The following is a 25123-nucleotide window of genomic DNA, read 5'->3' on the forward strand; positions in this document are numbered from 1 at the left end:
TGGCACTACTTTTCAAGAGACTTACAACCGAGTAGTGCAGGCAGAAAAAAACCAATGATTTCAGGGCAAAATGAAATGAGTACTATCACAAAGGTGTAAGGGGCTGTGGAACTTCTGAGATAAAAGTAATTCATTACAACCGAGAGAAATCAGGTAAGCCTTTTTGGAATGAAGCACTGGGGCAGTCTGGAAGAGGATGAGCAGCAATGTGATAGACACCGAAAATGGGCAAAGACTGTGCTTTCATCTGTGTTTATAACAGGAACAAAAGCAGTGCCTTGAAAATAGACAATATATTCAGGGAGAAAGAGTGAGTAATATAGAAAGGTAAAGCACATAGCTGAGGGTCAAAACAGGAAAATCCGGCTGGGCTAGGTCACGGAAGTCCTGGAAACTATGCTTAGGAGGATGACGTTTATTCATATCAGTGAATTTTGAGCAAGAGTAATACGATCCAATCACTTTAGGAAGAAAACTGATGGACATTTTTATGTTGAATAGATTGGACTGAACTAGACAGTAGAAGTGACAAACATAAAAAAGAAAAAAAAAGAATAAGTATTAAAAACTAGAAGGATCACTAAAGGAAACAAAGTAAGATGTGTCTTTAAAGTTTCTGATTTATCTACTGGGAAGAGTAGTGCTTTGGAGAGAAGGAATATGTTTTCTGCTTAGATTTAGGATTCAGGTCAAACATTGCTCCCTGAGGAAAAATTCCTATTTCTCAAAGCTCAAAGCACTAGGCACCATTCGTTCATTACAAATCACTAGTTATAAAAATTATTTGTATTCGTACGTTTCCCCTAGTAGATGACAAACTCCATGAGTTCAGGTTAGTGTTAGTTTTTCCTCATCATGTATCCTCTATCCTTTCCTCAAAGTCTGATACACACCAGGCTCTCAGTAAATATTAACTGGATATATACATGAGTAAGATTAGTCTTAACAGAGGATCTGGACACCTTATGAATGGATGAAATAATAAAAAGAGAGGGAATCCAGGCAAAAGAGACATGGGGCACCATTAACTTAAAAGGCAGGCAGACGGGGTACAGGGAACTAGGAAATTGAATGGACACAGAATTTTAGTGTGGGATGGTGAAAAAGTTCTGGAGATGCACAGCGCTGATGGATGCACAGCAATGTGCATATACTTAATGCCACTGAACTGTATATTTAAAAAAAAGACTGAAGTGGGAAATTTTATGTTATATAAATGCTACCATAATGAAGAAAGTTGGACAAAGAAGGAAGACCCTCCAAAGACTTCAAAGAAAACAGCAGGGAGGATAAAAAAGGACAAAAAACATAATGCACTATCATAAAAGAATAAGAGAAGAACATCTTAGGAATAAGAAGTAGCACAGTGAGGAGAAGCTGAGAGTGACAGAGCAGAATCCATTCTCCTAGAATACAGTAGCTATGTTTCCAGGGAGCTCTGCCTTATCAAAGAAATACACCTGGAAAATAATCTCCTACCAACTGGGAAAAAGGGGGGGGGGGGAATTTAGGACAAAGGTTCAAACATGCAATAACCAAGTTATTCTTCTTATAAATATACATTACAGGGGTGCCTGGGTGGCTCAGTGGGTTAAGCCTCTGCTTTTGGCTCAGGTCATTATCTCAGGGTCCCGGGATGGAGCCCCAAGTCAGGCTCTCTGCTCAGCAGGGAGCCTGTTTCCCCACCCCGTCTCTGCCTGCCTCCCTACTTGTGATCTGTCAAATAAATTTAAAATAAATAAATAATAAATAAATAAATAAGTAAACATTACGTTTGTAGCTGCAGCTGCTGCTCTGTTTGTAACCATAAACTCTAACCACTGTTAAATCCAGGACATGATTACACCTAGTTCAAGAGTAACAGTTTCTCTTACATACTCCTACTATCTTTAATACCTTGCTATATAATAAAGCAACAAACTATTCCCTCAAACTGCTATTTTTGAGGTCCTATTTTGGTTTTCTCCTTCTAAGTGCAACTTACTATTTACCAATTCTTAATAGTTCCTATTTCTTAAGATGTTTTAAGCCAAGGTTTAGTAAACTATAGCCTGTGAGCCAAATCTAACCCATCACCGCATCTGGTAAATAAAGTTTTACTGGAACACACCCATCCCCATTCACAGTCTACAAAGCCTAAGATGCTTACTATCTGGCTATTTACAGAAAAAATCTGCCAACTCTTGTTTATAGGTTTAACTATTATCTGCCACACCCATTAAAGTACATGCTCTGGTCTAGTTTATTCATTGCAATACCCTAAGAGCTGAGAACAATATGTAGCAATATTAGGTTATGAACATATAGTACTGAATGAAGAAAATTCCTAACTATAAAATATACTTACATTATTTCTAAGGTGAGACAGAGTATTAGTTGTTAGTAAAGATTTTTTTATTAATTATTTTTATTAACAGATAATGTATTATTTGCTCCAGGGGTACAGATCTGTGAATCGTCAGGCTTACACACTTCACAGCACTCACCATAGCACATACCCTCTCCATGTCCATAATGCAACCACCCTCTCCACACCCCCCGTTCCCCTGGGAACCCTCAGTTTGTTTTGTGAGATTAAGAGTCTCTTATGGTTTGTCTACCTCCCCATCCCATCTTGTTTCATTTTTTCTTTCCCTACCCCCCACGGCCCCTTACCCTGCCTCTCAAATTCCTCATATCAAGGAGATCATATGATACCTATCTTCTCTGACTGACATATTTTGCTCAGCATAATATGCTCTAGTTCCAAGTTGCAAATGGCAAGATTTCATTTCTTTTGATGGCTGCATAGTATTCCATTGTATATATATACACCACATCTTCTGTATCAATTCATCTGTTAATGGACATCTAGGTTCTTTCCATAGTTTGGCTATTGTAGACATTGCTGCTATAGACATTCGGGTGCACATGCCCCTTCAGATCACTACGTTTGTATCTTTAGGGTAAATACCCAGTAGTGCAATTGCTGGGTTATAGGGTAATTCTATTTTCAACTTTTTGAAGAACCTCCATACTGTTCTCTAGAGTGGTTGCACCAGCTTGCATCCCCACCAACAATGTAGGAGGGTTCTCCTTTTGCCACATCCTTGCCAGCATCTGTCATTTCCTGACTTGCTAATTTTAGCCATTCTGACTGGTGTGAGGTGCTATCTCATTGTGGTTCTGATTTGTATATCTCTGATGCCGAGTGATGTGGAGCACTTTTTCATGTGTCTGTTGGATCTGGATGTCTTCTTTGTAGAAATGTCTGTTCATGTCCTCTGCCCATTTCTTGCTTGGATTATTTGTTCTTTGGGTGTTGAGTTTGATAAGTTCTATAGATTTTGGATACTAACCCTTTACCTGATATGTCGTTTGCAAATATCCTCTCCCATTCTGTCAGTTGTCTTCTGGTTTTGTTGACTGTTTCTTTTGCTGTGCAAAAGCTTTTAATCTTGATGAAGTCCCAATGGTTTATTTTTGCCCTTGCTTCCCTTGCCTTTGGCAATGCTTCTAAGAATTTACTGTGGCTGAGGTCGAAGAGGTTGCTGCCTGTGTTCTCCTCAAGGATTTTGATGGATTCCTTTCTCACATTGAGGTCTTTCATCCATTTTGTGTCTATTTTTGTGTGTGGTGTAAGGAAATAGTCCAGTTTCATTTTTATGCATGTGGCTATCCAATTCTCCCAACATCATTTGTTGAAGAGACTGTCTTTTTTCCTTTGGACATTCTTTTCTGCTTTGTCAAAGATTAGTTGACCATAGAGCTGAGGGTCTATTTCTGGACTCTCGAATCTGTTCCATTGATCTATGTGTCTGTTCTTCTTCCATTTCTTTGAAAAAATCTGATGGTATTTTGATAGGGATTGCATTAAATGTAGATTGCTTTAGGTAGCATAAACATTTTCACAATATTTGTTCTTCCAATCCATGAGCATGGAACATTTTTCCATTTCTTTGTGTCTTCCTCAATTTCTTTCATGAGTACTTTATAGTTTTCTGAGTACAGATTCTTTGCCTCTTTGGTTAGGTTTATTTCTAGGTATCTTATGGTTTGGGGTACAATTGTAAATGGGATCAACTCCTTAATTTCTTTCTTCTGTCTTGTTGTTGGTGTATAGAAATGCAACTGATTTCTGTGCATTGATTTTATATCCTAACACTTTACTGAATTCCTATACAAGTTCTAGCAGTTTTGGAGTGGAGTCTTTTGGGTTTTCCACATATAGTATCATACCATCTGCGAAGAGTGATAGTTTGACTTCTTCTTTGCTGATTTGGATGCCTTTAATTTTTTTGCTGTCTGATTGCTGAGGCTACGACTTCTAGTACTATGTTGAATAGCAGTGGTGATAATGGACATCCCTGCCATGTTCCTGACCCTAGCAGAAAAGCTCTCAGTTTTTCTCAACCGAGAATGATATTCGCTGTGGGTTTTTCATAGATGGCTTTGATGATATTGAGGTATGTAGCCTCTATCTAACACTTCGAAGAGTTTTGATCAAGAATGGATGCTATACTTTGTCAAATGCTTTTTCAGCATCTATTTAGAGTATCACATGGTTCTTGTTCTTTCTTTTATTAATGTATTGTATCACACTGATTGATTTGCAGATGTTGAACCAACCTTGCAGCCCTGGAATAAATCCCACTTGGTCGTGGTGAATAATCCTTTTAATGTACTGTTGGATCCTATTGGCTAGTATTTTGCTGAGAATTTTCGCATCTGTGTTCATCAAGGATATTGGTTTGTAATTCTCTTTTTTGATGGGGTCTTTGGTTTTGGGATCAAGGTAATGCTCACCTCATAAAATGAGTTTGGAAGTTTTCCTTCCATTTTTTTTTTTTTTTTTTTTACAGTTTCAGGAGAATAGGTATTAATTCTTCTTTAAATGTTTGGTAGAATTCCTCTGGAAAGCCATCTGGCCCTGGGCTCTTGTTTGCTGGGAGATTTTTGATGACTGCTTCAATCTCCTTACTGGTTATGGGTCTATTCAGGTTTTCTATTTCTTCCTGGTTCAGTTTTGGTACTTTATACATCTCTAGGAAAGCATCCATTTCTTTCAGATTGTCAATTTTACTGGTGTATACTTGCTCATAATATGTTCCTATAATTGTTTGTATTTCTTTAGTGTTGGTGGTGATTTCTTCTCTTTCATTCATGATTTATTTGGGTCTTTCCTTTTCTTTTTGATAAGTCTGGCCAGGGGTTTATCAATCTTATTCATTCTTTCAAAGAACCAGCTCCTGGTTTCATTGATTTGTTCTACTGTTTTTTGTTTTAGTTTCTATTTCACTGATTTCTGCTCTGATCTGTATGACTGCTCTTCTTCTGCTAGGTTTGGGCTTTCTTTGCTGTTCTTTTTCCAGTTCCTTTAGGTGTAGGGTTAGGTTGTGTACTTGAGACCTTTCCTGTTTCTAGAGAAAGGCTTGTATCACTATCTACTTTCCTCGCAGGACTCCCTTTGCTGTGTCTCACAGTTTTTGAACAGTTGTGTTTTCATTTTCATTTGTTTCCATGAATTTGTTCAATTCTTCTTTAATTTCCTGGTTGACTGGTTCATTCTTTAGTAGGAAGCTCTTTAGGCTCCAAGTATTTGAGGTCTTTCCAATTTTCCTCTTGTGATTGAGTTCTAGCTTCAGAGCACTGTGGTCTGAAAATATGCAGGGAATGATTCGAATCTTTTGGTACCAGTTGAGACCTGATTTGTGACCCAGGATGTGATCTATTCTGGAGAATATTCCATGTGCAGAAGAATGTGTATTCTGTTGCTTTGGGATGAAATGTTCTGAATATATCTGTGATGTCTATCTGGTCCACTGTTCATTTAAGGCCTTTATTTCCTTGTTGATCTTTTGCTTGGATGATCTGTCCATTTCAATGAGGGGAGTGTTAAAGTCCCCTACTATTATTGTATTATTGTCAATATATTGCTTTGATTTTGTTATTAATTTGTTTTATAGTTGGCTTCCTCCCATGTTAGGGCATAGATATTTAAAATTGTTAGATCTTCTTGGTGGACAGACCCTTTGAGTATAATATAGTCTTTGGCTTAAAATCTAATTCATATGATATAAGGACTGCCACCCCAGCTTTCTTTTGATGTCCATTAGCATGGTAAATTGTTTCCCACCCCCTCACTTTAAATCTGGAGGTGTCTTTGGGTCTGAAATGAGTTTCTTGTAGACAGCGTATTGATGGGTTTTGGTTTTTATCCATTCTGATACCCTGTGTCTTTTGATTGGAGCATTTAGCCCATTTACATTCAGGGTAACTATTGAAAGATATGAATTTAGTGCCATTGTATTACCTGTAAGGTGACTGTTACCGTATATTGTCTCTGTTCCTTTCTGGTCTACTACTTTAAGGCTCTCTCTTCGCTTAGAGGACCCCGTTCAATATTTCCTGTAGGGCTGGTTTGGTGTTTACAAACTTTTAGTTTTTGTTTGTCCTGGAAGCTTTTTATCTTTCCTTCTATTTTCAGTGACAGCCTAGCTGGATATAGTATTTTTGGCTGCATGTTTTTCTCATTTAGAGAAAATATATCATACCAGTTCTTTCTTGCCTTCCAGGTCTCTGTGGATAAGTCTGCTGCCAATCTAATATTTTTATTATTGTATGTTACAGACTTCTTGTCCTGAGCTGCCTTGAGGATTTTCTCTTTGTCACTAAGACTTGTAAGTTCTATTATTAGATGATGGGGTGTGGGCCTATTTTTATTGATTTTGAGGGGGTTCTCTGTGCCTCCTGGATTTTGATGCTTGTTCCCTTTGCCATATTAGGGAAATTCTCTACTATAATTCACTCCAATATACCTTCTGCCCCACTCTCTTTCTTCTTCTTCTAGAATACCAATTATTCTAATGTTGTTTCATCTTATGGTATCACTTATCTCTCAAATTCTTTCCTTGTGGTCCAGTAGTTGTCTCTCTTTTGCTCAGCTTCTTTATTCTCCATCATTTGGTCTTCTATATCACTAGTTCTCTCTTCTGCCTCATTTATCTTAGCAGCAAGAGTCTCCATTTTTTTATTGCACCTCATTAATACTTTTTAAGTTTGGTTAGATTTTAGTTCTTTTATTTCTCTAGAAAGGGCTTTTATTTCTCCAGAAAGGGTTTCTCTATTATCTTCCATGCCTTTTCGAGCCCAGCTAGCACCTTGAGAATAATCATTCTGAACTCTAGATCTGACATATTACCAATGTGGTCTTGATTAGGTCTCTAGCCTTCAGTACTGCCTCTTGGTTTTTGTTTTGTTTTGTTTTTGTGGTGAGTTTTTCTGCCTTGTCATTTTATCCAGATAAGAATATATGAACGTGAGAATAAAATACTAAAAGGATGGCAAAGACCCTAAGAAAATGTACTCTAACCAAATCAGAAGAGACTCCCAAATTGGGGGGAGAAGAATGGGGGGGGGTCAAAAGAAATTTTTAAAAAATTTTAAAAAATATATAGATATATAGATATATTAGACAGGTGAATGGAACAGAGCCATCCACTTGATCTTAGGTGTATTTTGGTCTCTTAAAAGAAACTACCTCCCAAAATTTTAAAGAATGAAAACCTTATATATATACACAAAAATAAGGGTAAACACAATAAAGGGATGAAATATGACTATAAAGATGAAAATTTTAAAAAAAATTCTAGAAAAAGAATTAATAATTTGGTTGGAAAAAGAAAAAAAAAAAAGTGGAGAGAATTTGCCCAGGCTGGGGACTAGAACAAAGCCCTGTGATAGATCTGGTATATATTTTGATCTATTAGAAGAAATTGTATCCCAAAATTTTTTAGGAAAAAAAAAAAAAAACACCTTGTTTGTATACAAAAGATAAAGTTAGATACAATGAAGTTTATGATAAAATATGACTATAATAATGAAGGTTTAAAAAGATTTTTTAAGAAAGGTATTAAGATAAATTAGTTAAAAAACATTAAGAGGAAAGAGGAAAAGTTTAAAAAATTAGAATAAGAAAAAAATAAAATAAAATAAATTTAATTAACTTTGCAAGACTAAGGGATCATGAGAAAAAAGCCATGAATTCCATGCATTCCTTTCCCCTAGCTCTGAAGTTCCGCTGTTCTCCTCGATTAGTGAGCTTGGTCTTGGCTGGATGTTCTTGCTGATCTTCTTGGGGAGGGGCTGTTGTAGTGATTCTCAAATGTGTTTGCCCGAGGCGGAACTGCACCACCCTTGCCAGGGGCGAAGGCTAAATAATCTGCTTGGGTTCCCTCTTGGAGCTTTTGTTCCCTGAACACTTTCCGCAGAGCTTTGGAGGATAGGAATAAAAATGGCAGCCTCCCAATCTCTGGCCTGGAGGAGATGAGAGCTTGGGGCACCACTCCTCAGTGTGCCCTTGGAGAAAAGCGGTCAATCACTCCCATCTCCCTTGTCTCTGGCCGTGCTCCAAGCTCACCCAGTATGTGACTGAGTGTTTCTGTTTCTGGTGCATGGCCCCATTTGGAGTCTCCATACCCAGCAGATTCCTGCCACGCTGCTCTCCGGCAGAGGAAGGTGGGGTCCCTGCTCAAAGAGCAGTGGCCCAACTGCTGGATCATGGTTTAAGATAACCGCAAGCTGAAAGTTCACTCCTCCGCTCGGTCTCTGTAGTCGGCTTCCCCGCTCTGATACTTGCGAGCTCTACCACACTAAGATACCCCTGATCCTTCTGCGACCCTGCAGGACCTGAGACCACACTGTCACCTCAAGGGCTCCACCCCAACTTAGCCTCTGGAGCGATTTTCCTCAGTGGAGCAGACTCCTAACTAAAAGTTCAGATTTTATGCTCTGTTGTTCACCGCTTGCCGCGTCCCGGCCCCTCTCCCTGCAGTCTATCTTCCTTTCACTTCGGATTCACTTCTCTGCATGTCCTACCTTTCAGAAAGTGGTTGATTTTCTGTTCCTAGAATTGCTGCTCTTCTTCTCTTTGATCTCCTGTTGGATTTGTAGGTGTTCGGAATGGTTTGATAACCATCTAGCTGAACTCCTACAATCTGATGTTTCTTAGTCTGCTACTCCTCTGCCATCTTGACTCTTCTCCCCACATTTGACCAAGTTCTTGTTTTTTTTTTTTTTAAATTTTATTTATTTATTTGGCAGACAGAGATCACAAGTAAGCAGAGAGGCAGGCAGAGAGAGAGGGGGAAGCAGGCTCCCTCCTGAGCAGAGAGCCTGATGTGGGCTCGATCCCAGGACCCTGAGATCATGACCTGAGCCGAAGGCAGAGGTTTAACCCACTGTGCCACCCAGGCTCCTGCACCAAGATGTTTTTAATAAACATCTAAATAGTGGCGCCTGGGTGGCTCAATGAAGCATCTGCCTTCAGTTCAGGTCATGATCGCGGGGTCCTGGGATCAAGCCCCACATTGGTCTCCCTGCTGAGTGGGAAGCCTGCTTCTCCCTCTCCCCTCCCCCTGCTGTGTTCCTTCTCTTGCTGTGTCCCTCTCTGTCAAATAAATAAATAAATAAATAAAATCTTTAAAAAAACAAAAATGAAAAAACATCTAGGGGCGCCTGGGTGGCTCAGTGGGTTAAAGCCTCTGCCTTCGACTCAGGTCACGTTCCCAGGGTCCTAGGATTGAGCCCCGCATCGGACTCTCTGCTCAGTGGGGAGCCTGCTTCCACCCCCCCCCTCTCTGCCTGCCTCTCTGCCTACTTCTGATCTCTGCCTGTCAAATAAATAAAAAAAATCTAAATAACATCACCTAGGGGCACCTGGGTGGCTCAGTGGGTTAAATGTCTGACTCTTGATTTCAGCTCAGGTCTTAATTACTGGGCCATGAGATCAAGCACTGCACTGGGCTCTGTGCTTAGTGAGGAGTCTAGTTGAGATTCTTTCCCTCTCCCTTGGCTCACATGTGTGTAAATGCACATGTGCTCTCTCAATAAACAAATCTTTAAATAACATCACCTAACTGGAATGAGTTAGAAATTTTCCAGTTATTAAAAATCATCTACTATCTTGTTTACATATTTCTAATAATCTTATGAATACAATTTAAATCAAGCTCCAGGATATAATTCTAAAAACACTTAATATTCAGAAAAAAACATTTTTGGTCTATGGCCACACCACCCTGAACACACTAATCTTGTCTGGTCTTGGAAGCTAAGCAGAGTCAGGCCTGGTTAGTACTTAGTGGGGAGAAAAAACATCTTTTAAAATTACATAAAAGCATTTCCTTTTTAAAAAAGGATCCCCTACATGAGGAAAAAGTAACAATTTGGTGTCAAAAAGATTTAGAAGTTCTATAATCACATCTTATGTTATTTCCATATAATAACCACTGTTTCTGGCCAACGAAGCTATGCTTTATTGTATGCCAGTTTAACTGTTTAGTCTCCCCTTTGTCTTCCCTGAACATTTTCAGCTTACACTCTAATAAGAGCACGATTTTAACAGTTAAGCAAAATAAGCAATTTTAAGTACATGGCTATCAAGTAAACACAAGGCAAAATAAAAAACAAAACAGAAAACCTATTTGGGATGAGTAATCACACATCAGTTCCTCATTACATAAGTATTCCAAAAAACAGTAACATTCTTAAGAGATTGAAATTCCAAGAAAGAGTCAATAATATTTTCCTACATTTCTACCCACACTGGCATGCTATATTAAATGCCATAAGTAGTGACAGACACATTTTGTCAGCTTTGTGAGTGCTATTAAACAAAAGAGCATAAAGGCAATCTGAACTAAAATGCCAAGTTAGAAACAAAAAACAAGGGAAGGAAAATGAATGCATTTATTAAGTACCTACTATGAGCCAGAGGAACATGTTACGTTCTTGCATAAACATTACCATCTAGTCCTTAAAATAACCATACAAAGTTCATCATTCTTATGAGAAAACTGAGTTCACAGAAGTTAAATAATGCTCAGAGTTACTCAGTAACTAAGTGCTAGAGTGAGAATTATGTCTCTTAGGTTCTCAGCCTGTACCTTTCCACCACATCAGAATTTTCCCCAAGGGTAGTGAGATGATTTTAGATGATACTGAATCTATCTATCTATATATGTATTGTTTTTTTTAGATTTTATTTATTTATTTGAGAGAGAGAGAGAGCATGAGAGGAGAGAGGTCAGCGGGAGAAGCAGACTCCCCGCTGAGCAGGGAGCCCGATGCAGGACTCGATCCCTGGACTCCAGGATCATGACCTGAGCTGAAGGCAGTCACTTAACCAACTGAGCCACCCAGGCGTCCCCTATTTTTTTTAACAGTTATTTGTTTTAACTTGTATTGGGAGAAAAAACAAAACAAAAGCCTGCTGTATAAAACACATTGTTTCATGGAAATTTTTTTTTAAGATTTTTAAAAAATTTATTCATTTGAGAAAGCGAGTGAGCTCATGAGCAGGAGAGAGCGTCAGAGGGAGAAGCAGACTCCCAGCTGAGCAAGGAGCTTGATGTGGGGCTCCATCCCAGGACCCCAGTACCATGACCTGAGCCGAAGGCAAACGCTTAACGAACTGAGCCACCTGTGTGGTCCAATGGATATTATTTTTTAGGATGAAATGAAATAAAAATGAAAAGATTGAGGGACAAAAGCTATTAAGTAATAGCACAAGGTTATGTGCATATGGCAAAAACTCATGATGGCATGCACAACGAGATTCAAAAAACACTATCAAAGAAAGAAAAGCCTTCTTAAAAACATACCCACTCAACATTTATCTGTTTCTTTATTAAAGAAAGAGATGAATTTAAAAGTAAAATTACAGACATACCTGACATAGTTTGATCAAGTTTGTGGATAAGAGACTTTTTAGCACATTCAACGTCAGGACTTGGGTAATCCAAAACTTGCCTGCACCAAACTAATGGGCTAACTGATTTCTGCATTGGTGTAAGTTTTTTCTTTGGTGATGAATACAGCCTAGAAGAAAACAAAAACATAAGGGTAGCATTCATTATTAAGCATAAGGTCATAAGATAGAGATCCTTTTGGACAGATTTAAATTGGGAGAGGGACACTGTACATCTCACAGATTATCTTCAAAATCATCCACATTTTACTTCATGCATGAAAAGAAAATGACACTAAAACAAGCCAAATTTCAAATTAAACCCAAATGAAGCCATTGTCCATTCCTAAAATATGTCTTATTTTTCTTATAGTCTCATTACAAAAACTATGAGTAAACATGTCTTTACAATAGCTAATTCTGTTTTCATTAGTATTTAGCCAACTCCTTAATATAACCATATCATTAAGTATTGTCTAGGAGACAGAATGAGGAGATAAATACCTTATTTTCCACCTCCCAGTCCCCTTCCTACCACAAACCACATAAAAATCTCCTATTAGTGATTCATTCCTTTTAGTTAAGCAGTACACACTCTATAGCCCTCTTTTCAAGCTATAAATCCTTAAACTTAGTATGAATCCATTTATGAAGCTTACTTCAGTCTTGGGAAAGAAGAATGGACAGTATTTTATAAGCTCCTGTGGAAAGGATGCAAAAAGAAGAGGTAAGCATAAGACAAGGGAAGGGACAGTTTTTCTACCTCACAGTTTTTTCCTCAGATTGGCCTAGATTATGTCAATTGATACTGATTTATTTCAAATATGATGCATATGAAAAATGTGAAGATACTTGAATTCTAACCAGAGTGGGTCCCAAAATAAGACACTTTAAGTGGAATTAATGAAGTAAACAAAAGCATAATTGGATTTATCCACATAGTTAAATGTTTTAATAAGGCCAGGGGTTAGTAATTTCACATTTTACACTGATCAAGTTAGGGCAATAAACTGAAGTGTGTTCTGGCACAAATACTTAAATATATCTCTATCGTACTAGAATTGACGAACTACCTGCTAGTGACACTATATACATTTTCCATCTCTTTTCTCATCTTTCCTACTTATAACTTAGATGTGTCACTCACATCAACTATTTAACTCTTCTCAAGATAATCAAGGTTAACAGGGTAAATAATTTCTCTAGTCAACAATCCATGTTTATTTGGATAAAAATGGAATGAAATCTCGATTAAATAAACTATTAACAGTTCAAAACAAAAAGAAACCAAGGGGGAGCTCATTCCCTTTCCAAGTTAAACACTACAAATGTTTCATAATCAAGCTCTGTCACAGCATTCCCATTTTAATTGCGATAACTATCATATACAGATACTCTAGGTTAGCAAATACTTAGTAAACAAAACCTCTTAGGTGAATAAGCATTAATGAAATGACTTTCAATAGTATCATCACTCTTTCAACATACAACTTTTCCCTACACTGACTGGAGTCTCACAGTTTACCCATATGATTCATGTGTATTTAGTTTCACAGCTAATAGTAGAGGAATATACTAATTGTAAAAAGTGCAAGGAGAGTGAGCCTCAAAAACATGCTCAAAGAAGCCAGACCAAAAACGTACATATTATATGATCCCACTTATATGAAATGTCTAGAAAAGAACACAGAGCAGGAATTAGATTACAACGCATAGAACTGGAACAAGGAATGGGGGAGAGATTTCTTTTAAGGTGACAGAAATGTTCTAAAATGTTGGTGGTGATGGTTGTGGAAACAATGTCATGATGGTAAATATACTATATTCTTGAATTATATGATGAGTTTTCTTGTACATAAATTACACAGGTATGGGTAAATTTTATAGTATGTAAACTGTATCCCGATAAAGCTTTCATAAAAAATTGTAAGGTGCTTTTAGAATCTTTAAAAAGACAGAATCTACTATAAACTACTTGAATAAAACAATAATTCAACATCAATTACACTAAAGCATCATTATCTCTCCTATATTGCATGCATGGAAGCTTTCCTATTTTTGTTAATGGCACCATAACTCTTTCACTTATAAAAGCTAAAAATGTAAGAGTGATTTTAGATTCCTCTATTTTACCGTCACCAATAATCTATTACCAAGTCTTGCTGACCCTACATGACAAACTACCATTCCCTTCTACTATTCCTATATTTACTTCCCTAACTGGTAATAGAGACTGCCCCTTCCTTCCATTAACAGATAAAGGTTAATGTAGCCACCTGTACATTCCTAGGGGAAAAGAGGGAGACAGCTTCAATAACCCCTGAGTATGCCCACTATCTCTTACCCCTCCATCCTCTTATTTCAGTGCCCTATCACGACCCCTCAGTCTAAAAATGGAGTACTATAGCCCTAACGGTATTGGCACAAAATTATTCTTTGGTCAAGGAACCTTTGGATGAGGTTTCAAAGTACTTCTAAGCCTGTCAGAGGACACATAAACTGCGATGTAGCTCATAACTGAATCCTCTTTTAGGAAGACCAAGGTGTTTCAGTTCCTGAATTTTAAAGAAAAATCCCAAATAAAAATATTTGAATAACTATACATATTACTCCTTTGTTTCTTACAAACACATAGACTTCTTCAAAATAACTTTTGCCTGCTAAAAACACTTTTCTCACTCTGGTGCTTTTCAAGTTTTTAAATAATAGTATTTGGCTTAATTAAGAGGGACTTCATTCTTATGGACATCACCAGTATATAGATGGCTAACGCAACTTAGAACAGGTTGAGATTTGTCAAGTTTTTACTTGCCAAGAAAACGTGAAACATATAACTTCATCACCCTAATTCTGTTAAAGTGAAGTCATAGAGCCTCCATCCCTATCCAGCATCAGTAATGTAGGAGGCAAGGGGAAGTAAGCACCTCATCTCCCTTTCCTAGTCGTCTACGTGTCAGTGGAGCCCAGTATAGAGCTGATTTTTACATCCCATCCAACAAGGAGGAGAAAAAAAAGCCTGGGCTCCACTTTTGCTGACATAATGCCAGCATGGCCTGGCAGGGAGCTGAACATCCATCCCATGCACTACATCTAAATAAGACTGCCTACTAAAAAAGAAATATGATTATGAGTCTCCCAATATAACACCCAGAATGTCCAGGATACAACTGGAAATCACTAATCATACCAAAAAACAACAACAACAACAACAAAAAAAAAACAGTTAAAGGAGGGACAGAGAACAAAAACACTTGAGTCAAATTGAAAACAAAAAGCAAAATGGCAGACATAAAACCAACCACAGCAATAATTACACTAAATATGAACAAGAGTATAAACAATCTACTCAAAAGAGATGGTCAGACTGGATTTAAAAAAAAAAGGGCCCAACTATACATTATCTACAGAAGAAACACCTAAGATTCAAAGTCACGAGTAGGGGTGTCTGGGTGGCTCAGCTGGTTAAGTGCCTGCCTTTAGCTCAGATCATGATCCCAGGATACTGGGATCAACCCCCCTGTGGGGCTCTCTGCTCAGCGGATAGCCTGCTTCTCCCTCTCCCTATTCCTACTGCTCCCCCTGCCTCTGCTCTCTGTCAAATAAATAAAATCCTTAAAAGAAACAAAATAAGTCACAAGTAGGTTGAACTAAAAGATGAGAAGACATGTCATGCAAATAGTAACCATAAGAGAGCTGGAGTTTAACATAAGAAATATTACTTCAGACAAAGAAAACATAAATGTATCAGGAAGGTTTATCAATCAAATGTAAAGATACCTAATAACGGTAGCAGAATAAAAGCAAAAAGAGGCAATTGAGAATTTTTTTTAAAAAAGAGTTTATTTAATAGAGAGAGAGCATAAGCAGGGGGAGCAGCAGGCAGAGGGAGAAGCAGGCTCTCTGCTGAGCAGGAAGCCCAATGAGGGACCTCATCCCAGGATGCTGGGATCATAACCTGAGCTGAAGGCAGATGCTTAACCAAGTGAGCCACCCAGGCACCCCTATTTGCTTTTCAATGGCTCCCTCTAACTACCTGAAAAAAGAACTACATACAGAAATCAGTAAGGATATAGAAATCTTGAACACTATCAATCAATTTTACTTTGCCGACAATTAAAGGGCACTCAATCCACCAGTAACAGAATACATGTTCTTTTTAAGTGCACGTGGAACATTTTTCGGGTCAGAAGAATTCAACTATGAAAAAGTCTTTCTGGGTTTAAAATACCTGGAATTCTTCAAGCCACAATGGAATTAAATTAGTATCAACAGAAAGAAATTTAGTAAATCCCAAATATTTGGAAATTAAACAATACACATAAAAAACCACAGGTCCAAGAATATATCACAAAGGAAATTAGAAAACATCTTGAACCGAATAAAAGCAAAAATATAACATACCAATAATCAGGTGATGAAGAGTGAAGTAGAGGAAAATTTATAATTTTAAAAACAAGGAAAAGAGGTCTCAAATCAATAATCTAAGCATAAAAAATTCAGCAAATTAAACAAGGCAGTCGTGAGGGAATATACAAATATTACTAAAAATCAGTCAAATAGAAATATAAGTGGGGGGAAAAACCCAAAGTTGGTTCTTCAAAAAGAACTAAAAATGGTAAATCTTTAGATTTACCAAAAAAAAGGTCAGAACACTAATTACCAAAGTTAGAAATAAAGAGCGAACACTGCTACAAACAAGATGTAAAGGAATATTATGAAAAATTTTATGCAAACAGCTAACTTAGATAGACTATACAAATTCTAGAAAGATATGTTACCAAACGGGACTCACAAAGAAACAAAAATTCTGAAGAGATTTATAAAAAGAAACTGAATTAGTAATTAGAAATCTTCCTGCAAAGAAAAACCCATGCCCAGATGCCTTCACTTATTAAGATTATCAACACCAAGGAAAATTTCCAATCCTATACAAACTCTTTCAGAAAAATAGATCTAATGGTAAAAGACTGAATTCTTCTCAGACTAGAAATAAAATTAAGGATGCAAGCTCTCATCATGTCTATACAATGCTATCCTGGAGTGTCTAGACAGTATAAGTCAAGAAAAAGAAATTAAAGACATCATATTGAAAAGAAAGAAGGGGCGCCTGGATGGCTCAGTCTTAAAGTGGCTGCCTTCAGCTCAGGTCATGATCCCGGGGTCCTAGGATGGAGCCCAGCAGGGATCCTGCTTCTCCCCTGCCCTCTGCCTGCTGCTTCCCCTACTTGTGCTCTGTCAAATAAATAAAAATCTTAAGAAAGAGAGAGAGAGAAAGACACAAACCAGTCTTTATTTGCAGACAACATGATCCTGTAGATAGAAATGACTTTGTAGGAATCCACCAAAACCAAAAACACCCAACTAGAATAAATGTGTTTAGTAAGGTTGTGGGATATAAGTTCAATAGGCAAAAAAATCAATAGTATTTCTAAACATTATCAATGAATAATTTAAACAGGATATGACAAATGAAGTACAACAATGGTACACTGAAAACAAACAATGTTGAGATAAATTAAAAAGACAAATGTTCATAGACCTGAAGACTCAATATTGTTAAGATATCAATTTTTCTAGACTGATGTACACAACTGACACAATCCCCAAAAAAGATCTCAACAGGCATTTATATATATATATTGACAGGCTCATTCTAAAAGTTATAGGAAAATGTAAAGAGCAAAGAATGGCCAAAACAATTTTGAAAAAGAAAAAAAAGTCCTTAAAAACAAAACCAAACAAAACAGCAAAAAAAAAACAAACAAACAAACAAACAAAAAACCACACCAAAACCCACCCTGAAAATCCCTGGTCTTACTTCCTCCTGATCCATTCTATACAATGAAGCCTAACTGTTTTCTAAAATATGTATCTGAGTATGTTAATATTCCTGTGCTAAACATTCTGTGCCACTTTCCTTTTTGCCCTTATGATAGGACCCTTTCCAAAAAAACAGCCCCCACAGCTCTTGAGGCATGAGCAGTGATCTGTTGCAATACTTTTTTTTTTTTTTAAAAGCTACATTTCTCATCCTCCTCCACCACCCAAATCTTAATAACAGCCATATGGTACTAATTTCTATTCCTGGAAAGCCCAACACTTTTGCTTCTAGGACACATGTGCATGTTCTTCCCTTTGCCTGAAACAAGCTCAGTCCTACTTCTTGCTTATCTCACCCTCCCTCAGCCAGCCCATTCCTACTTTTTACTGCATCTTGGCATAAACTGCACTTCACCAGGGAAACCTTTCTTAAACACCTCTCATAAGACTAGTACTATATACTGAAGCAAGGTGTTTTTAACAAAGCATCTTTGCAGCCACTTAAACATGTCCTATCAAAAAGGAAATTCCTCTAACATTCATTCTAGTTACAAAAGACCTACTTTATAATTTGTTCATTTTTGTCCTTTCAAAGTTTTTAAGTTAGTATTTATAAGCTGAAAAGAGACATTAAAAACGTACTAGAGACAATAAAAATGCTAAAATATGGGTAAACCTCAAAAACATTATATTAAGTAAGAGAAGTCAGCCACAAAAGACCGCATCCTATATGATATTGTTTGTAACAGAATGTCTAGGATAGGCCAATCTATGAGTCAAAAAAGTTGATTAGTGGCTGCCTAGTGATGGGAGAAGGATAAGGGGAAAAGAAATGGGAAGTGACTGTTAATGGGTACATGTTTTCTTCCGGGATGCTGAAAATACTCTGAAACAAGACTACAGTGATGGTTGTACTATTCTGTAAATACACTGGAAACCACTGAATACTAAAAACCCTAGTACACTTTAAATAGGCAATTTTGTAGTATGTAAATTATCTCAATAAAGCTGTTTTAAAAATCTGTTAGAAATAAATTGGCCCTCTCAGACACATGAAAAAAATGCTCAACATCACTCGGCATCAGGGAAATACAAATCAAAACCACAATGAGATACCACCTCATACCAGTCAGAATGGCTAAAATTAACATTACGAAATGACAGATGTTGGCAAGGATGCAGAGAAAGGGGAACCCTCCTACACTGTTGGTGGGACTGCAAGCTGCTGTAGCCACTCTGGGAAACAATATGGAAGCTCTTCAAAAACTTGAAAACAGGGGTGCCTGGATGGCTCAGCATCTAAGCGTCTGCCTTCGGCTTAGGTCATGATCCCAGAGTCCTGGGATCAAGCCCTGCGTTTGGGCTCCCTGCTCAGTAGAAGCCTGCTTCTTCCTCTCCCTCTGCCTTCAGGTCCCCCTGCTTGTGCTTGCTCACTCTGTCAAAGAAATAAAATCTCAAAAAAAAGTTGAAAAAAAAATTGAAAATAGAGCTACAACCCAGCAATTGCACTATTGTGGATTTGCCCCAAAGACACCAATGTAGTGATCTGAAGGGGCACCTGCACCCCCATGTTTATAGCAGCAATGTCCACAATAGCCAAACTATGGAAAGAGCCCAGATGTCTACCAACAGATGAATGGATAAAGATGTGAGATATATAATATATATATATGTACTTATACATATTTAAATCTAAATATATAGATTAAATATATTTAATAATATATTATATTTATTAATACTCAATTAATATTAATAATATAAATATAGCATATTTATTAATAAATAATAAACATATTATATAAATATAATAAGATCTATAATGGAATATTATGCAGCCATCAAAAATGAAATCTTATCATTTGCAACATGGATGGGAACTAGAGGGCACTATGCTAAGCAAAATAAGTTAATCAGAGAAAGACAATTATCATATGATCTCACTCATATGTGGAATTTAAGAAACAAAACAAAGGAGCATAGAGGAAGAGAGGGGAAAATAAAACAAGATCAAACCAGAGGGGGAGACAAACCATGAGACTCTTAATCATAGGAAACAAACTGAGGGCTGCTGCGGGGAAGGAGCATGAAGGCATGGGGTAACTGGGTGATGGACAATAAGGAGGGCATGTGATGTAATGAGCACTGGATACTATATAAGACTGATGAATCACTGAACTCTACCTCTGAAACTAATAATATATTATATTACTCTGCGGAAGCCTGCTTTTCCCTCTCCTCCTCTCTGCTGCTCCCCTTGCCTGTGCGTGCGCTCTGTCTCTCTCTCTCTCTCTCTCTGTCAAATAAATAGATAGAATCTAAAATAAAATAAAATAAAATAAAGTTGTTATGGGGGGGTGGTGCTTGGGTGGCTGAGTCGGCTAAGCATCTGCCTTTGGTTCAGATCATGATTCCCAGGGTCCTGGGATTGAGGCCCCTGTTGGCCTCCCTGTTCGCTGGGAGCCTGCTTCTCCCTCTATTCCCAGCTCATTCTCTCTTGCTCTTAAATAAATAAAATCTTAAAAAAAAAAAAAAAAAAAAAAAGGTAACAGATGGCTATTTGCTTAGACCTAGCTTAAATGTTGAAAGAAATATGGAACCAGAAAAGACCTCGAATAGCCAAAGGAATATTGAAAAAGAAAGCCAAAGTTGGTGGCATCACAATTCCAGACTTCAAGCTCTATTACAAAGCTGTCATCATCAAGACAGTATGGTACTGGCACAAAAACAGACACATAGATCAATGGAACAGAATAGAGAGCCCAGAAATAGACCCTCAACTCTATGGTCAACTAATCTTCGACAGAGCAGGAAAGAATGTCCAATGGAAAGAAGACAGTTTCTTCAATAAATGGTGCTGGGAAAATTGGACAGCCACATGCAGAAAAATGAAATTGGACCACTTCCTTACACCACACACGAAAATACACTCAAAATGGATAAGGACCTCAATGCAAGAAAGGAATCCATCAAAATCCTTGAGAACGCAGGCAGCAACCTCTTCAACCTCAGCCACAGCAACATCTTCCTAGGAACATCACCAAAGGCAAGGGAAGCAAGGGCAAAAATGAACTGTTGGGACTTCATCAAGATCAAAAGCTTTTGCACAGCAAAGGAAACAGTTAACAAAACCAAAAGACAACTGACAGAATGGGAGAAGATATTTGCAAACGACATATCAGATAAAGGGCTAGTGTCCAAAATCTATAAGGAACTTAGCAAACTCAACACCCAAAGAACAAATAATCCAATCAAGAAATGGGCAGAGGACATGAACAGACATTTCTACAAAGAAGACATCCAGATGGCCAACAGACACATGAAAAAGTGCTCCACATCACTCGGCATCAGGGAAATACAAATCAAAACCACAATGAGATATCACCTCACACCAGTCAGAATGGCTTAAATCAACAAGTAAGGAAATGACAGATGCTGGCGAGGATGCTGAGAAAGGGGAACCCTCCTACACTGTTGGTGGGAATGCAAGCTGGTGCAACCACTCTGGAAAACAGCATGGAGGTTCCTCAAAATGTTGAAAATAGAACTACCCTATGACCCAGCAATTGCACTACTGGGTATTTACCCTAAAGATACAAACGTAGTGATCCGAAGGGGCACGTGCACCCGAATGTTTATAGCAGCAATGTCTACAATAGCCAAACTATGGAGAGAACCTAGATGTCCATCAACAGATGAATGGATAAAGAAGATGTGGTATACATACACAATGGAATACTATGCAGCCATCAAAAAAAGAAATCTCATGCTTAGTGAAATAAGTCAATCGGAGAAAGACAACTATCATATGATCTCCCTGATATGAGGATGTGGAGATGCAACATGGGGGGTTAGGGGGATAGGAGAAGAATAAATGAAACAAGATGGGATTGGGTAGGAGACAAACCATAAGTGACTCTTAACTCACAAAACAAACTGAGGATTGCTGGGGGGAGAGGGGGTTGTGAGAGGGGGAGTGGGGTTATGGACATTGGGGAGGGTATGTGCTATGGTGAGTGCTGTGAAGTGTGTAAACCTGGCGATTCACAGACCTGTACCCCTGGAGATAAAAGTACATTATATGTTTATTAAAAAAATAATAAATAAATAAATTTCTAAAAATGTTAAAAGAAAAACAATAATAAAATAAAATTGTTATTGGAATGAATTTTAGATTAGTGTATAAACTTTCACAGGTCCAGGAAAACAATCAGTTTTTAATACCTCAAAATCACCCTTCTCTATTCATTGAGTAAGGCATAAGTGAGGCTAAAAAAGAGCTTGTATTCACAAAGTTCAATGCATAATCCCTGGCACAGTGATTGACATTTAGAGATGGTCAAATATTTGCATCTGAATGAAGAATGAATAAAACAACCATGATTACAATGTTTAAAAATGCACATGAAAAAAGGTAAAGGAAACATATCAAAGTAAGTAAGATCAAAGTGACTATAGAGACTTTTGTTTCTATTTTTATAATTTTATGATTTTTTAAACTTTCATTAACAGAAGTATCTTTGGTTTTACCCACAACTAAATATAATTTAATGATTTTAAATTCTTAGGATACATTGCTTTATAACGATTTACCAAGCTTTCTTAGTCAATGTGGCAACAGGAAGTGCTATTATTCATATTTTATCAAATGCTTATTACATGCCAGCCATGGTTTCAATATCTTAAAAATACTCTTTCAATTTTTTTCTTTAAAGATTTTTAATTTACTTTTGTGAGAGAGGGAGCACCCTCTCCAGAGAGGTTGGGGGCAGGCAAGACACAGAGGAAGAAAAAGAAGCCAACTCCCCACAAGGAGGGAGCCTGATGCAGGGCTCTATCCCAGGATCCCAGGATGCCAGGATCATGACCTGACCCACTGCAGATACTTACTTAACTGAGCCATCCAGGCACCCTAACTCTTCTTTCAATCTTCACAACAAACTTTTGAATAGGTGCTAACCAGGTTTACTCCAGAACCTGTGCTCTTAACTATTATATTTTACTGCCTAATGAGGCTCTTGGCTGGCTCAGTAGAGCATAGGACTCTTGATCTCAGGATTGTGAATTCCAGCCCAGTGATGGGGGTAGAACTTACTTAAAAACAAAACACTCCAATGTATTCACCATTCTAATGGTTCCTGCAGTTCTCTGTTCTCTTTTCCTAAGCCCTACCAACTATAAAGTTGTAACTGATCCCCCTCTTATAATAAAAGTCAGAACTCAATTAAAAAGAATCTCTTCAGTTCATATATATAGCAAGAATCTTTTTGAAATTTTAGACTGATCATGGCATTAACTATTATATTTGGCCCATTAGCAAACTTAAAGGCATATGTACTATATTTATATGAAGAAATATAAAATACTCTTCTGGTTTTTAGAGAACTATCATTGGTATTACTAGTAATAATGGTAATTATTAGCAAAGCAAATTCATTAAGAAATTCTTACACAGTTTACAAGCACTGGGATGCCTGGGTGGCTCAGTCGGTTAAGCGTCTGCCTTTGTGTCTCTGACAAATAATAAATAAAATCTTGAAAAAAAAAAAAAACCAGTTTACAAGCACTGAAGTGACATTAGCTAGAGGGTAGGTAGTATACACATATAAACAGAAAGTATGGCGGCAGAATACAACACAGAGAGCCACAAAAAGGGCAGAGCAAGCAAGCAAGCTGAAAAGACCAAAGAAAAGCTTTAAAACCGTGAATTCCAAAGTTTCAGTCAGTGACACTCTATGCTTCCATTTTCATTTCATGACTCTCTTGATTCTCATTCCAGTAAGAAAAGGTTTTTTTTTTTTTTTATTTTAAAAAAATCAAAAGTTTTGATATTCTCTGGGATTCCACAAAAGGGAGGCTGGAAATTACTTCTTCAAAAAGACAATCTTCTAGTGTTTGAGGCATAGCCATGTACTGCTGGGAAACAATAGTTACAGTGAGACCAACCTAGAGTGCAGCAATCAGAAACTGAGGGTTTTTTTTTTTTTTGTTGTTTTTCTGTTTGTTTTGGTGTTTTGTTTTGTTGAGAAAAGACATCAGGAAGGCTGGGAGTCTCAAACTATACCAGACTCTGCAAAATTTTGACAATAGCTACAGAGTATGACAGTCCTTATGTATATGACTAAACATATAATTTCAGCCACAACCACATAAATGGATAACAATTACTACTGACAGCAGAATTTTTTAGTCCACAGAGAACATAATGTGTGTGTGTGCGTGTGTATACACATATACACATCCAGATATATAGGTTACATGTATATGAAGTATGTGTGTATAATCCACACTGATTCTTTTAGGGTTCTTTGCTTGTTAATCACTAACTTTTTATTGGCAAAATGCCTTGAACGGGATTTTATCTATAGAAGCCATTGTACTCAGGGCTAACAAGTCATAACGTTCAGTAAATGACATGTCCTTCAAATCCCACGTGATAATGCATACCATAGTGACTTTTAACAATTTGTCAACTAAGGTTAGGTTTTAAAAATTAATGTATTTTTCTTATTGTTAAGAAAGTTTCTGCACAAATATCTGAGAAAAGATATGAGAGCATAAAGTTAGAACCACAAAGCACTGGTAACAAAGGTTTATTAATACGATAAAGAGTAAACAACTCTTTTATCAGAGAATTTTCTATTTGCAGTATTCCCATAGGTTCTAAAGTTAGTTTCTTGAATTGCAGAATTAAATGTTTTATCCACTTTGTGAAAATACGAACAAAATAATGGGAGGAGTCTAAATACATGTATTCTCTACATATATATGTTTACATATTTGTATTTTAGTATATGTGTTTATCCCCAACAACAGGCTGGCCTAAAACATCAGGTAACTGAAGTGCTAAAGAAAATCTGGCAATGTTTTAATGCTACATGCCGGAGTAGAAGTGAGAATGGTACTCTGCACTCTGTTTATAGAATTAAGACCAGCTCAAACATTCTCTTCTCTTTTTCTTTTGAGTTATATAAAAAGAAAGATAAGAGTCAGTATGCGAGGAATCCTGACATATACCATATGAAACAAACTGAAATGGTTAGAATGCATAAAATACTTTTGAGAGGCGAGAGGGACAGTATTTTTAGAACTGGCATTGTCCTAGAAAGAACCTGATCTAGTCCTCCATTGTTAGAATTTGTACTTGTGTTTGTGTATATACAATTTATAAATAATCATATAACTGTCGTTCATAGGGAACTCCAAGCATCTCAAGGGCAGGAACGGTATTTCCCCATCACCTCTTATGCTCTATCCTCAACCCCAAAGAAACCTGCCCTGCACGTCGTAGAAAAGGAATTCAATATTGCAGAATGAACAAAAGAAATAACTATAAAGAATCCATAACTGGACACTGCACTTTTTCTTGAAAAATTATACAAAAATTCTACAGTTATTCTTGATCATACCACTTAGTAACTCTAGTTGCAGGATGAGAACTAAATTTTTTTCTATTTTAATTCATATTCATTCCATCTCATTCGTTCCTTTCAAAATACTCCTGACAATTAACCAGGATCTCTCCCAAGTGACAGTAATCAAATTATGCCAGGATCTTTAAGAGACTAAATTTAA

General features: G+C 37.2%; 1 protein-coding gene across 2 annotated transcripts in view; it reads right to left on the reverse strand.

Annotated features, from left to right (window-relative positions):
• The window catches only part of SLAIN2 (SLAIN motif family member 2), a 93346-nt gene that overhangs the window by 43374 nt on the left and 24849 nt on the right, over positions 1-25123 (reverse strand). For both annotated transcript variants that reach the window (XM_045997048.1, XM_045997047.1), the window contains exon 2: positions 11711-11859. In XM_045997048.1, coding sequence (XP_045853004.1) covers positions 11711-11859 — 149 coding nt within the window. The remainder of the gene's footprint in view (positions 1-11710; positions 11860-25123) is intronic.

The sequence above is a fragment of the Meles meles genome, chromosome 2 (genome assembly GCF_922984935.1).
Source record: "Meles meles chromosome 2, mMelMel3.1 paternal haplotype, whole genome shotgun sequence".
Lineage (NCBI taxonomy): Eukaryota > Metazoa > Chordata > Mammalia > Carnivora > Mustelidae > Meles > Meles meles.